We start from the raw sequence: 15,115 nt of genomic DNA on the forward strand, positions 1-15,115 counted from the left end.
CATTCTGGGGTGGACATTCTGCAAGAATAGCACATCTACAAGCTCACAACTTTTAGGAATGTGACCTATTGACCACTGCACTATTACAGTTTAATAAACAATAGACAAATTAATAATTAATAGATAAACTAATTAATTAACTAATAGATAACTAATTAATAAATAGACAAATGAATAACTAATAATAACATATCCAGTCATAATAACTAACTAAATATACCTTTAAATCAACTGTATGCAGACCAAACTAAAAGCACAGTGACGAATGGTGCTACTTCAAAGTTTCTACTCATTATATTTGAACTTTTATGAGCCACTTAAAAAAAAGAGATGAGCGCATGTTGGCAACATGTTTCTAGTGACACCCTCGTCCTAACCTGACAAAACACCAAGTAGCGAAAATATAAGATATGCAACGTCACAATGTGCCAATGTGCCACAATTTTGCAATGCTTCGGCTATTTTAGCTATAAGTATATAAAGCTGAAGCGATTCAAAAGGAAGGTTGAAGAAGAACCTACTTGAGGGCGTTTAGAAGGCCTTCTACATTGTCTGCTGGCTGCTCCTTCAACACCTTGATGCAGCCTTTCATCTGACAACAAAGAGGAAATGCATCAACTTCAACAAAATGAACAGAGCCGTGACAAAATAAATAATAAAACAGGTTTAGCTTAGCTTTAGTTTTTGGATGGACTAAATTAAATTGTATGTTTATTTGTGTGTGTGCACGCGCGTGTGCGTAAATCTTACATCTATTTTAGACGACTTATTGAAGGCTCCGTTGGGATGGACATGGTCATAAAGTATGATGACTCCAACCATGACCCTCATACAGAATAGCAAGGTGTCCTCACTGTTGAACCGACTCGTATACTCCCTAGAGAGAGAGAGAGAGAGAGAGGGAGAGAGAGAGACAGAGACAGAGAGACTATACAGTGAACACAGAGCATCTACCTGTCTTAACACTGCATATATATTATTTGTTCTGTTAATGCATATTTTTGTCATTGGTTTATTTTGTATCAATGCTTTGAATTGTTTTGTTCTTTGACCATGTTCAGCACTTTGGTCAGCCTTGGGCTGTTTTAAATGTGCTATAAAAAATAAAGTTTTATTTGAATCACGTTCTTTTTTTTTTTTAAAGGACATTTTTATTATATTTATTGAATCCCTTTCAACCTGACATCCCTATTTAGGTAAGAAGAAATAAAAGAAATAGCACATCTATAAACTCACAACACCCGATGTGAGCTTGTAGATGTGCTATTTTCAAATACACTGTTCATAAGACATAAAATAGGTATAAAAGTACCATAAAAGAGTATAAAATAGGCTTTAAGTTGTAAACAATACGCCAAGTGGTGTAAGACATGTTTGATAGGGGTATGTGAGTACAGTTAGAAGTTGACTCACGGTGTCTCCAGCATGACTTTACACACACTGGCCATGGTGCTGAGGCAGTCTGTTGTGTTCTCCAGAGGAAGAGTCTTATTCTGCAGACAAACCACCGGACATGTTATTAACCACATGAACCATAAGTGTATCTGGGCTTGTCATAATAAGTAGATAATAATAGTCAAAATAGACGATCTAAATTCTAAAAGCTCACAATGCGTTGCTGTGTGTTAGGGAAAAGAGGAGGGGACCAAGACTCCTGGGCCAGGGGAGTATAAATGAGCTTGAATACAAGCCCGAAGTTTTACTTATGTGCTGTAATATTATCACCCTCCCCACGCTTCCCTCCCCCGAACCAATTGTGTTCGTGTAGACGCTCGACAAAGCCGGATGGACCATGGTGGATTCAAACCTACAACCTCCGTGGTGGAGGGCAGGCACTTTACCACTGTGACACCCAAGCGACATCTTCTAACTTTTAAAACTTCACTAAATGTTCTCCAAGACATTCAAGGACGCGGCCTGCCAAAAATGTTTACACAAGCAACTCTATCCTCTATCTGCACCTGTAAAATGTGATTACACACGCAGTTCTAATCGGTATGCAGCAATACTAAAACTTTTATAGAAGGCGGTGTAAGTATATAAATTTGATTTTGATGATGTTCTGGGAGGTCATCCAATGGCCCGAGGCCAAACTTACTTGCAGGCCGCTGGTATCAGTGACGAGACTCTGTGGGGGCGGCGGGGCTCGAGACCTGAATATATCATTACTCTATGGAATATATTCGCCTCAGTCCGTCCCGTTTGTACCGCGCCAGGTTGCGCCGCGACCGTTTGCGCAATTCTCGTCTTTGCATTGACTTTGTATGTAATGGCGCCGCTCTAACCATCCAAGTCTGAACGCACCTTAACAACTTTTTTGTCCTGGCCCGGGGGCAGGGGGGTGGTGGGGGGAGGGGGACGCGTTGCCTGTCCTATTGTACACATGCAGATCAGGCATTTAAATGCTAATCTGGTGGCTTGTTTTCACCTGCCAGGTAGGGTATGCATAGTACTGTAGTCTGTACTCAGCAATAGGCTACTTGTTCACAATGAGAAGGAGTAGCACTAGCCAGATGACTCAGTGCAATTATGGCATTTAAACATGCTCTTCTGTTTATAATCGAAACACTGACACCTTTAAAAAGTGTTACAAATTAGTGTTTAGAACCTAAACCGCTTGGGTTTAGTGTGAAACAAAAAAAAAAAAAAATTGGGGGACTGTATAAGTGGGGGGAGAGGGCGGGCGGGAGAGGGTGGGCCCCCATGACGATTATAAAAACATTTCGTCTCTGGCTGGTATAGACAGCTGTAGAATCCTGTACTAAATCTAATCCAACGATAAAAATCTTCTTTTATGGGAGTCCTTGGCACAAAATCTTTTCAAATAGGGCTCCACAGATTAATACATAATAATGGGTCCATGACATGAAAATGTTTATGAACCACTGCCATATACCATGAAGTCTAAAGTCTAAACTCGCTAAGAAGAGGAAGATGTTATACAAGGTGACGACAATAGCATCACTCTCACCTCTGTCACAAAGTTTGTGGTTGCATTGCTGAGTGTTTTCAGCATGGGCGTGGCCTCTGCGTAGAACAGGGACATCCTATTGGCCATCTCGTTGTTGACCTCACTCTCAATGTCCAACTACAGACACAGCAGAACACAATGTTACTCCAAAAGCAGACAACTTTTAATTCATTTGACAACTGCTTTATTGGCAAACTGCCATCTTCACCTTGAACACTATTGTGAAAGTGAAAACTATTGTCACGTAGTGACAAAGATAAGGCAGGCAAAACCACTGCTATCTGACTGACCAGTTTCCACCCAGTTCTAGCTCCTACATTGAACTTCATTAGATGTCGCTAGACATCTAATCATCAGTAGACAGAGAGCTCGATCAACTGGCTATGCAAGACTATTGACCCATTCTGACCTGGGATCAGATTCTAAAAATGTCTGTTTGAAAATGACAGTTGTTTCTATGCGAGTCGTTCTTCGATTTTTCAAAAAATAGCAGACCTACAAGCTCGTAGCGCGCCACACGGTGGCGCTATGAGCTTGTAGATCTGCTATTTTTAAATAGCTAATGCTAACACCAAAAGGGGTTCCCGCCTAAAATGGGTTAAAAGACATGTATTACTGTCTATTCTTAGGTTCCTTCCTGATTTTGAGTACAGAAACCAACATAAATATCAAAAGGAAGACATAACTTAGATCTAGCTTCTGATTGTGGGTGTGGGGAAGGAAGCAGTTGTCACTTTGAAGGCAGACAATGAATTAAGGATCCAAACAGACTTAAAGATATAACTTAATTGACAACTCACGTTCATGTTATTGATGCGGTTTCGACTGATAGTTCTTCTGTAGTAGCTGAAATCGTTCTGGATGGCAGGAATTCTCATCTGAAGTGAGATGAGAAAATTATTAACAGGACAGGTGCTTCATTACATTATAGAGTATATCCCCATGTTTACCGGTAGGCATTTTAAAGCATATTTTGTGTGTGTGCGTGTGTGTACACAACAAACGCCGGCATCTCGAATAAAAATATAGATATTTTGTAAACTGAAACTAAATATAAAATATAAATACTGATACTAAAAGTTTCTAGTGTGTGTGTGTGTGTGTGTGTGTTCAGAGAGAATGAATGAGTGCGAGAATACTTGTACTTGTACCGGACCCACTTAAGCTACTGGCTTACACTTGACTACACTGTAGTCTCACTGTAGAATGTCTGAATTGGGAAAAACTGCTTTCCACTATGATGCTCCTATTTCATGGAACAATCTACAAATCACGCTAAAAAAATAATACCCCAATACCATACGAACAATTTGATAACCTGCTCTTAAATCTCCCTATCTCACTATGACATTATTTTGAACTTATTATGGTTTTATTTTGTTGTTTCTCCTATCCTGTCCTAATTGTTGTTTAATCTCGACAGAATTGCAAAAGAGGGTAAACCTCAAAAACAAATAAAGGTTTTGATCAAAATGTCTAGCAAGTATGCTGTCCCGCAGCATGTCCAGCAGACCTTGAGCTCGTCGAAGCGCAGCGTGAAGTGGAGGATCTCTGCAAACTGTTTGGCCAGCGCCTGCTCCTTCTCCAGGTGCTGCGTGGGCGTGTAGGGCGCACATGTCAGGCATTCCAACAAGCTCTGCAGGGCCTCCTCTACAGATCGGAGGATGGGGAGACAAAAAGGCAAAGTAGTGAGAAATAGCTGCGATCGGGTAGTTTTTGCCCGAGAATTTCGTACACGTCGGCCAGTGCTGCGCTTCGATTGGTGCCGATAAGTTCCTACGGCTGCATCCACGCAGGAGTGCTGTGGTTTAGGGATCCAGCGTCTCAACTATGCACCTAATTGTCACTGGAAATGCAGATGCTTTAACCCCTAAAACCCTCTATACTTGGTAAAAAAATAATACTTTGGTCGGCTACAGTATGTACTCTGATCTTTTTTTCGCCCTTTACACAAAATCTGTTTGCCAAAATGAGTTGATCTACAAGCTCAACACGACACGGTGCTGTTAAACACAGTACCTAATCGTAGTGAGAAGCTGTAGAACTTCTTGAGTCTGATGACCAGCGGGCAGACAGAGTTCCAGGCCCTCTCCTGCAGCAGCAGGTCACTGGGGTTCTGTATAGCCTGGATGGACGTACACACAGACAGACAGACATCACAATCATAATTCAACATCATTTAAACACTTAAACACTGTAGTCTCAGTGAAACGGACTTGAGTTCCAGCTGTATCAGCTTTGCTCACGCAATGTAAATTTGTATAAAAATGACATCACAGTACATTTAACCATGGAGCACTCCACTTGTACACATTTACAAAAAAAGAAAAGCCCAAATGCACATCCCTGTTTGTTTGTATGTATGTATGTATTAGGGCTGTGAATCTTTGGGTGTCCCACGATTCGTTTCGATTCCGATTCTTGGGGTCACGATTCGATTCAAAATGTAATTCTAAAGCATTTTTTTCCAGATTCAAAATGTTTGTCTATTCAAAATGATTCTCGATTCAATACTACAATACAATACAGCTGTGCTGATCTGAAGTGACTAGTACCGCCTACAGTAACTTGAAAATGACTGAAGACATGTTTACTGTGATTAGGGTACGCTTACATTTCATATCACAAACACCATGTAGTGAAAACTGTAACTGTAAGCAGAAAAAATATTTATTGGGTGGTACTGGGTGATAAAAAATATTTGAAATTATGCATTGATTTTGAATTGTTCATAATGGGAATCGCGATTCTAATTCGAAACGATTGTTTGTGACACCCCTAGTATGTAGTATGTTCCCTCTGTAGTATCTCTGTATCTGAAATTCTGAATATGCGTCTGTGTGTGTTTGTGAGGTTGTCAGAGAGTGGGGGGGGGGGGGGGGGGGGGTGTGTGTGTGCGTGTTCTCCTTACATCTCTGATCTCCTGCCCTGCTCCCTTGTATGCCTGCAAGAGTAGCAGGATGTTCTCAGCGTCCTGAAGGACTGAGTTCACCTGGTTCCACACCTCACGTTCTCCCTCTGTCGGCTGTGCATCTAACACACACACACATCCAACAAATGAACCAAGGGCCACGTGCACGGACACACACACACACACCACCAACAAATGAACCAAGGGCCACGTGCACGGACACACACACAAACCCCCAACAAATAAACCAAGGGCCACGTGCACGGACACACACACACACACACCACCAACAAATAAACCAAGGGCCATGTGCACGGACACACACACACACACACACACACACACACATCAAATAAACCAAGGGCTACGTGCACGGGCACACACACACGTTAGCTAATCTAACAGTCAAGAATAAATAATATAGTCATTGTACACCGCTACATGGAATTTTATTCAAGCTTTTTCACATTATGACGCGATATCTCTGTAGTCTGTGCGTCAAAGCAGATTCAAAATTATTTTTAATTCAACTGGCACATTTTCAGACACAACACATCTTGAGCGCTCTAATGTGAAATGGCTTAATTCGTTTTGATTAAAGTTGGCTTGAACAAAACTCTACAAACATGTACGCAGGGAAGCAATTCTCCCACACAAAATGTCAATCACATTATTCATACAATTCTATATGGAAGCATGTCACACATACACCCAAAAACATTCAGTGCAAGCGAGGAGAGACATTTTCCCTTAGAATGTTCAACGGTACAATGAAAATGTATCATCATAGCATAGTGTCTCAGCAGGTTTTGGATGGTCTAGAGCTACTTTATAAACTAGCTTTAACTAAATCCTTGAGGACAGTTAACTGGGCAAAATTAAACAAAATGTATTGTCATTCTGAAGGCATCACAATGCTAGATTTATACTGCATTGCGCGCCGATGTCATGTGACAAAAAGAGCCCATCGACCAGCTCAGAACATATTCTAAGACAAGCTCTTATTTACATTATAGTCTGCATATACTAGGGCATTATCTGATATTTACAATGTGTGTCTGCAGTCTGTTTAGCATTTCAAAACCATTCCATTGTAGTCGCTTCCTCCATGCTGAGTAAACACATGTTGTGCTTGGCATCATTTGTGAGAGAAGTTAAAAATGCCACCGAAGGAAGTGGAAGCAGTTTTATTTTTCCTGTACAAAATATTTATGAAAAAAGGCCAAAGTAGATTTGATGTTAAAAGTTTGGTTGATTTTGTCTAGGCCTGTGTAAGGAGAATATTACAGGAAGTAATGTTATATTATTAAACAAAAATAACATTCATGGTTAAATATTATCAATATAAACAATGGATGTACATTAGACTAGTATGGCAAAAGGGCATGCAACATGAAATACGGCTGAATGGTTTTCTGTGACTATGTTAGTAGTTGGACAACCCACTTTGGGCGGGAACCCCTTTTGGTGTTTTAAACATTGTTATAATTTAGCTATTGAAAAATAGTGAAAATATTTATTTCAGAAAACTGGAGGATTTAGAAGAATCTTTTTAAATTTTGAGGTCAGGCCTAAATGGGTTAAATGATCATTATTAGAATTTTACTTCTGAATATAGGCAACACTACTACCCAGGAAAATAGGTAAAAGCAAGGATATAATGACAAACAATGAACATGCTGGTAGATGAAAATAGGTAAAAGCAAGGATATAATGACAAACAATGAACATGCTGGTAGATGAAAATAGGTAAAAGCAAAGATATAATGACAAACAATGAACATGCTGGTAGATGATAGCAAAGGCATTCTTCTGTTATTAGAACACATGTTGACGCATGCATGGGAGTTAGTAGTGGCACACAGCAAAGGTCAGGGGTCAGCTCATATTGAGATGCCAGTTCCAGAATCATATACAGTCAAATCCATCCATCCATCTGTAAAACTATTGAGAGTATACATTACAAATATAACCAAATTGACCCGTAAGCATAAGGGATGACTTATATTGAGATATTTACTGGTCAGGTAGAACCACTGCTGGTTGACAAGGAGGTATTCTACAAAGATCAAAGAGTAGCATATCCTCTGCCCAAACTATGTTTCAGCAGTTAACAGTTTAGACTTGAGGAGGGGGGTTTGGGGGTCCGGGGTAGAACATAAAAGTTACAGACTGTAACTTAAACTGGGTATTTTACAGTGCACTGTTCATAGTGTGAACTATAAAAACAGCTGTCAGAGCCAGTATGAGACATTTTAACTTAAGATGGAAGGTTGGCTGGATAGAGTGACCATTGACCCTGGGTTCTAAAAAGAGATATTTAAATAAATGGCGGGCGGGTTGGTGGAAAGAAGAAGAACGCAGGAAGCAGAGAAGCCAGGCTGGAGGGGCATGCATAAGCTGTGCTCACTTTCAAAGTCAAGGAAAAAGTTTGGCCCCTGTTCAAGTTCTGTGCAAGTGAGCACTTTTAACAGATTCCCCATTTGGTTTCTGTAACAAAGATAAAGGGGGAGAGAGAAAAGAGAGAAATAATATGTGGTGTTAAAAACAGCGACCCAAAAGTTTTTCAGTACAGGGCAGGAAGGAACGCCAAATCTGACAGCCAAAGGAGCGTGAGGTCACAAGAGAGAGGAGGAGAAAGGGAAAAGGGGAACGGGAGGAATAGAGAGGAAGCAGAACCCCAATCACAGCTTCCACGTCCAGAGTGCTCGGTCTGCAAACATAAAACCACCTGCTGATTTAGAAAGAAAATAAATATAGTAGTAATAATAGGGGAGAAAGCTGAGAGAGCCTTCCACCTTCTCCACCTCTCTCTTTCCATCCTTCTCTTTTCCTCCTCTGCTCGGCTGCCAGACTTACTTTCAAAGTCCAGGAAAAAGTGTGGATAGTTCTCTATATCCCTTGTTAGGACCTTTAGCAGGTTACCCATTCCAGCAAACCTAATGAGCAAAATACAATAGTACAAGAACAGGCATGAATACATTATTATTATTATTTATTTAAAACAAGGCAAGATTTTCAATATTCAATATTTATCTGTGGAACTGCGTCAAACTAAATATAATGCCACAACTCCTACATTCCCAAGTGCTTGTCATGGTGGGGGTCCCTAGTTCCCTAGTTTTTTAACCACAATATGATAATTTTTGTGGGTCGATCCCAGTTCAAATATGATCAAATATGATTATTTTGGGGGTTCCCCAGTTCAAATATGATTGTTTTGGAGGGTCACAGCCCGAAAAGGTTGAGAACCAGTGGTCTATACTATCATCACCCATCACACAGGAGTACATATTCAATGTCATCAGCCCATTCCCAGCAGAGGTTGTTTCAATTAGTTACTACTGGTGTCATCTTTTCATGTATCTATTTTTGAGTGGTGCTAGCGCAACAATATTATATGCAACAATGTGTGTCTGTATGTATGTGTATCTGTTTGTCCGAGCATGGCAATGTGTGTCTGTTCGTCCGAGCACGGAAATAGCGTTTTTTCACCAAGTGTCGCATCATAAGTTGCGCATCCACACACACGCGCATCCCCACACACACGCACACACACACACACACACACACACACACACACACACACACACACACACACACACACAGAGGGCTAGCCTTCTCCTTTCCTCTGTAGCAATCCGACAAATACAGTTCTAAATAAACTCGGTGCCTCTCAGATCCAGGCCTTGTTAAACGTGAAGAAAGGGGTAATTAAGTCCTGAACGCCAGTTAAGACTCTCCATAAAGATTTCACGGGAGGCAACATGCTGGAAGTAAGTAGCAGTTCCCAGAGGAAAGCCAAGCTCCTGATGCATGGAGGGTGGTCAGCTAGGACTCCGTAATAACAGCAGGAGTTCCAACATTACGTGATCACAGGCCGTGGTTATAGTAGACGACTAACTTACCTCATTCGTCTATGTCACAGAGCTACTACTGGGCCAGGGGCCCAGAGCCTAGCCCGGCTACTTTATCCAATCACAGAGCTACTACTGGGCCCGGGGCCCAAGGCCTAGCCCGGCTACTTTATCCAATCACAGAGCTACTACTGGGCCAGGGGCACAGGGCCTTATCCAATCATGTGGATTTGGGGATCTTCATGGGAACAGCAAGGAATCAATGTGGATCTGGTACTTCATGTGGCCAGCCTGTGAGGTCATCTAAGAGTGACTTCATGTGGCCAGCCTGTGAGGTCATCTAAGAGTGACTTCATGTGGCCAGCCTGTGATGTCATCTAAGAATGACTTCATGTGGCCAGCCTGTGATGTCATCTAAGAATGACTTCATGTGGCCAGCCTGTGATGTCATCTAAGAATGACTTATTGCAATTTTGGGCAAGGTTACTGCCTGATCGGAGCTCCATTGGACTTAAAAATAAATAAATTTAACTTTTTCAGTTAACTATTAGAAAATGTATACCCCCGTATAGTGACCCCAGTTCATATTCATGGGTAGAACTAAAAACCTAAAGGTATATTCAGTGATTTCACTTAATTCAAATATCACTTATTTTTTTGTTTTGTTGTGATAATCCTCCCTACTATAGAGTGTGCTGGCCATATAAGGAGTTCCTCCCTGTCCCCAGTTAACCCCTGGGGGTCAAAAAACCTTAGGTTTCGTTTTTGACTCTCTATCCTGATTGGACGAAAGGCTGGGTCCCACAGCCAAAAACGAAACCTAAGGTTTTTTGAGTGAAATCACTGAATATACCTTTAAACGAATATGATTTAAGTATTTATATATATATATATTTCAGTTTACAAAATATCTATCTATATTTTACTTTTAATTTAGAGAGGTTTGCACACACGCACATACGATTTTTCCAGATTCTGTGATACTCTTGACTAGACTTAGTGAAATGGACCCGAGTTGGCTCTGTACTGTCCGTTAATTCTTCTTTATTTAATTATTTTCAGTCTACATCAAATCTCTTCGCTAAAAATCTACAAATAGATCTTGTATCTTGTAGCTATATTTATTTAATGTTGACCCCAGAATATGGTTGCTGGGGTTCACATGGTTAAGTTGTTGGGAGCTTTACAGGGTAAAAGAGCATGCCTGATACAGAGTCCAGACCCACAAACACACGCCTGCACCTACAGCGAACCTCTCTCCTACTAACTTCGGTCAGGCTCTGAAGTCACAACAAAAGAGAGACTGTGTGCTGTGTACACATGATGATCGCCCCATGATCACTGCCACTTCTTTACCCTAATCATCAGGTTTTATCACGCCCTTATCATCAAAGGTGGTCTTATTATGCCAAATTTATGGACTGCTGTATGCCGAAAATTGCTGATATACAAGCTCACAAACAGGTCACTGACCCAAAATACACACTTTTATCACCAACCATTCAGCATCTTTCTAAGTATTTTATTTCACCACAAGGGGGTAGTGTTGTACCATAACGCGTTCACATGGTCCACATTACCAATACCAAGGCAGTTACACAGTCACCAGTGTGGCCATGTCGGGGCATGTGCTGCAGCCTGCAGTCGACTACAAGCTCAATTATTGTTAAACATAACACCCACGGCTATATATATATATATATATACACAGTAGGCCAGTGTTTCTCTACAATCGTGTTTTAATCTAATTTGTCTTGGGCATCTGCCAAGCTAAGATGTTAACTTCAGGTACCGTTTGAGATTGAAACCGCCAATATACGTACCTCTATAAGAGATATAAACGATGCACATGTTAACACTAACTCATCCACACCCCCAGTGTGGTCTTGTTCTTGGCAAGGCAAAAATAAGAAAAAGTGAGCTTCAAGACTGAGCATTAAGATCAAGTGACACATATACTGTATTGAAACAGATACTAGTAATGAATGATATTATACTAGACTGTGCCGACCTCTCCACCCCACCCCACCCCACCCCTCCCCGCCTGCTGAGTAAGATAAGATAAAATGTTTATTGATCTCCAGGCGGAAATCAGGCCATTGCAGGAGCCTCTGTATCTCTACAGAATGTACTGTATGCAATGCATTATGCAACGGTAGACAGTAAAATTTGTAGTTTTGATTTATCCATTTGTGAGTGTAGACATTTAACTGCATTTGTCAACCCTAACCACATTTGTACACTCGGTTTTACACTACAATGTAACCACATTTGTTTGTCAACCAAATACAAAAGTAACCGCATTTGTACACCCAGGAGTTAAATTAAGGTCTCCCACACCAAAATGTGACTATTACACATGCTGGGGTATAAGTCATGGGTTTTCAACCGGTGGTCCGCGGACCCAGGTGAAAAAAACAAAACAAACAAAAACCAAAAATCTCAATTATCAACAATGGTCAACAACAGCTTGAACAAAAGCCAGATGTAGGCCATTTGACAGTGCAGTGCACAAATATAATTGCCTCGATGATAACGAGCATCACAGCTGAATACAGACACACTCTCACACACACCTGCCCTCTGAGAGTCTGGAGTCTTTCACCTCGAATATGATTAAAGATTATTGTGATTATGGTATCACATGCTCAATTGTTTTCCCATATCTTTTGATTTGGGGGATGACTTGAAATGAGCGAAATGTGCTATTTCGTGACTGTCCCAAGAGATGCGGGACGGGTGGTCAGCCCACCTGACACAATAGTGGTGGTCCCCAGGTTGCTCTTAGTCAGAAGAATGGTGGTCTGTGGGTCCAAATCAGTTGAAAAACCCTGGTATAAGTGAATACATTTATTAGTTTGATTAACTGGCGATTAACCCCTAGTCTAATCTGAGCTCGTTTCATTCCGAGCAGTATATGACACTTCTGCAGACAGAATCCAGTGATGTCAGAGTCCACTCCTTGTTTTGGGGGCTCAGCTTGAGCTTACGTTACTATTTCCTGTCTCTCGTGAAGCCGAGTCAGAGATTTAAAAAGAAAAAAGAAAAAAAGAGTGAGTGAGGAAACAAAAACATGCTTTCCCAGGCGGGCCTCCAAACCAAACAAACTACAAGTACATAATATCATGCATTATATTCAGGGCATTGAGGGGAACATGAAAACCAGGAGCGGCCATATACAAGGATCAGGAATTGGGAATGAGGAGTGGAGGGTGATGTCATAAGGTTCAGAATTATGGTGGACAGATTTTGTAAGTAGGAAGACTTTCTAACAATCCAGGCATTGTTTTTTCCATACTACTTGGATAAAACATGCCACTGTGAATGCATCATAATCAAAGGTCTGTATGTATTCCTCTTACACGCCATTTCTAATGCTGATTTCAGGCCTGCTGCATGTCACAATCATCATACTATAAGCATACTATAATTCTGACAATGTCTGAATGTCTGAATGTCTGTGTGTCACTGTGACTGCCGTATCAACTCACTGCCTGCACCAATCACTCCCACTTTTCACACAGGCATTGACCGTAATAATATGGAGGGCGTAACGAAGCCCTTTTTTCGATTTCACACATTAATGATTAATAATGAATTTATTAGTGAATTAAAAATGTGAAAACGCACCCATGGCGGGATATCTCACAACAGGTAAGGGCTAGTTCACATAACAACCAACTTGTGGTTTTAATCACTTTCAACCTGGTGTCCTTATTTTGAGCATACTATTATAGGCAAACAATTTCAAACATTTTCGAAAATAGACGATCTTCAAGCTCAGTGCTTTAAGTGTACCATTGTCAATATTCATCATACAAACTTTATAGGGCATAAGTGATTAATAAATACAATCCTTATAATCTTGGAATTAAAGAAGCGGTCCAAGTACAGTAAACTCAAGTGAGTTTCTCCGTCTACGTCGGATAAAAGAAAATTGTGGATTAAAACAATTGTGGATCTACAAGCTCACAACGTGTCTCGTTGCGACGCGTAGGGAGCTTGTAGATCTGCAATCTTTGGCTAATGTTCAACGCAGAATATGGACGATGGAGTTCAAGTGGTTAAAGCTGGGCTAAACAAAAAAGGAAAAGGATTCATTGACCCAGGTGTTGTTTTGAAACCTGCTGCAGAAGCTTCAAGTCCCTGCAGGATTGCTAAATGATCTGAAATCCAAGCTTGCTGTCTCCATGCACCTGTGCTTCTGGCGGGACATGCCGGCTCCCCCAAGCACCCCCACCCCCCACCCTGACCTGCCCCGGACCTAGACTGACCTCTTGTCCTCAGTTTACCTCCATGTGAAATGTCTCCGTCTTGCAGAAAAACAATGCCCGAGAGAGACCGAGCTGCCATCGTGAGCCCCGTGTGCTTTGTAATTAAAGCGGGTGCCATGCAATTATAACTGCAAATAAGTGGAGTTGCATGAACAGCTTTTTTTCTGTCGTCCAGGGAGTTTGAAACAACCTCTGTTGGGACTCAAGTGGTTCTCTTTAAGCGGAACAAACCGGCCAGATGAGATTTTGATTGAATGGTGGAATTCAGTGGGTGCATATTTTATACAGTTGAGAGAAGGCATGTATATTTGTATGTATGCATCTCCAAATGTCCTAGTCATAACATGCAGAAAGTTTGCATTCAATATATTAGAATTATGTTGCCAAATACGAAAACTGGCCTGTCAACTTGCAGCCACAGTGTAGCAATTTTATGGTTATTGTCCATCATAATGTTGATTTAAATTTAAACAGCCCAAGCAATAATTGTGAATAGAATATATTATTGGAGAACTAATATTTGTTACACAAAGAAGAAGAAAATAGGTAGAGTGAAATCTTGTATGTACCCAAATGGAACTGTAACAGTCCATTTGTTTACATTTGTACACACTCATGAGTTACAAATGGAATATCTTTTAAGGTGTGCAATAGTTGATCAGTTATGAAAGATTACCCAAATATTATTTATGTTTTAATCAGAAAATAAAAGCAGGCAGCATGCACACTTTGTAGCATGTCCTTTTTATTAAAATGAGTGAATGCTCGGAGAGAGATTGTGGTGAAAGTTGATCTAAGCCAGCCAAGGTCATTAAAGTAATTACAGTAACGGTATGCGTGTGAAGGTGGTGCTCTTACACACCCTCAATGGGCAACCGACTGACACTTTTGCTCGATATGTTCCACAGAGCAGCTCCTTCCTGTACCACTAATGCCTGGCCCATGTTAACTATACATCAGGCTTAGACAGCAGCATGCACCGTAATGCTCAGGCTTTAGGAAGACAGATGTGTTCACAAACACTGCCTGGCCTCTCCTCCTCCTCCACACTGCAGGGGTTAAGTTTGCATTACAAATTTCAATTTAAAATGCCATTCCTCCT

General features: G+C 40.9%; 1 protein-coding gene across 2 annotated transcripts in view; it reads right to left on the minus strand.

The window, feature by feature from the left end:
* Positions 1-15,115, minus strand: part of fam49a (family with sequence similarity 49 member A) — a 45,327-nt gene that overhangs the window by 3,575 nt on the left and 26,637 nt on the right. The window contains exons 3-11 of one of the 2 annotated variants that reach the window (XM_083790719.1): positions 8,293-8,372; positions 5,883-6,004; positions 4,991-5,096; positions 4,485-4,621; positions 3,772-3,849; positions 2,972-3,088; positions 1,414-1,493; positions 751-877; positions 522-592 (exon numbers count right to left, since the gene is read on the minus strand). In XM_083790719.1, the coding sequence (XP_083646845.1) occupies positions 522-592; positions 751-877; positions 1,414-1,493; positions 2,972-3,088; positions 3,772-3,849; positions 4,485-4,621; positions 4,991-5,096; positions 5,883-6,004; positions 8,293-8,365 (911 nt within the window). In that variant the 5' untranslated portion in view covers positions 8,366-8,372. Of the gene's footprint in view, positions 1-521; positions 593-750; positions 878-1,413; positions 1,494-2,971; positions 3,089-3,771; positions 3,850-4,484; positions 4,622-4,990; positions 5,097-5,882; positions 6,005-8,292; positions 8,373-8,741; positions 8,822-15,115 lie in introns of both variants that reach the window. The other variant, XM_083790720.1, reaches the window with a different exon arrangement.

This window comes from Protomyctophum parallelum (assembly GCF_964188405.1).
Source record: "Protomyctophum parallelum genome assembly, chromosome: 19".
Classification (NCBI taxonomy): domain Eukaryota; kingdom Metazoa; phylum Chordata; class Actinopteri; order Myctophiformes; family Myctophidae; genus Protomyctophum; species Protomyctophum parallelum.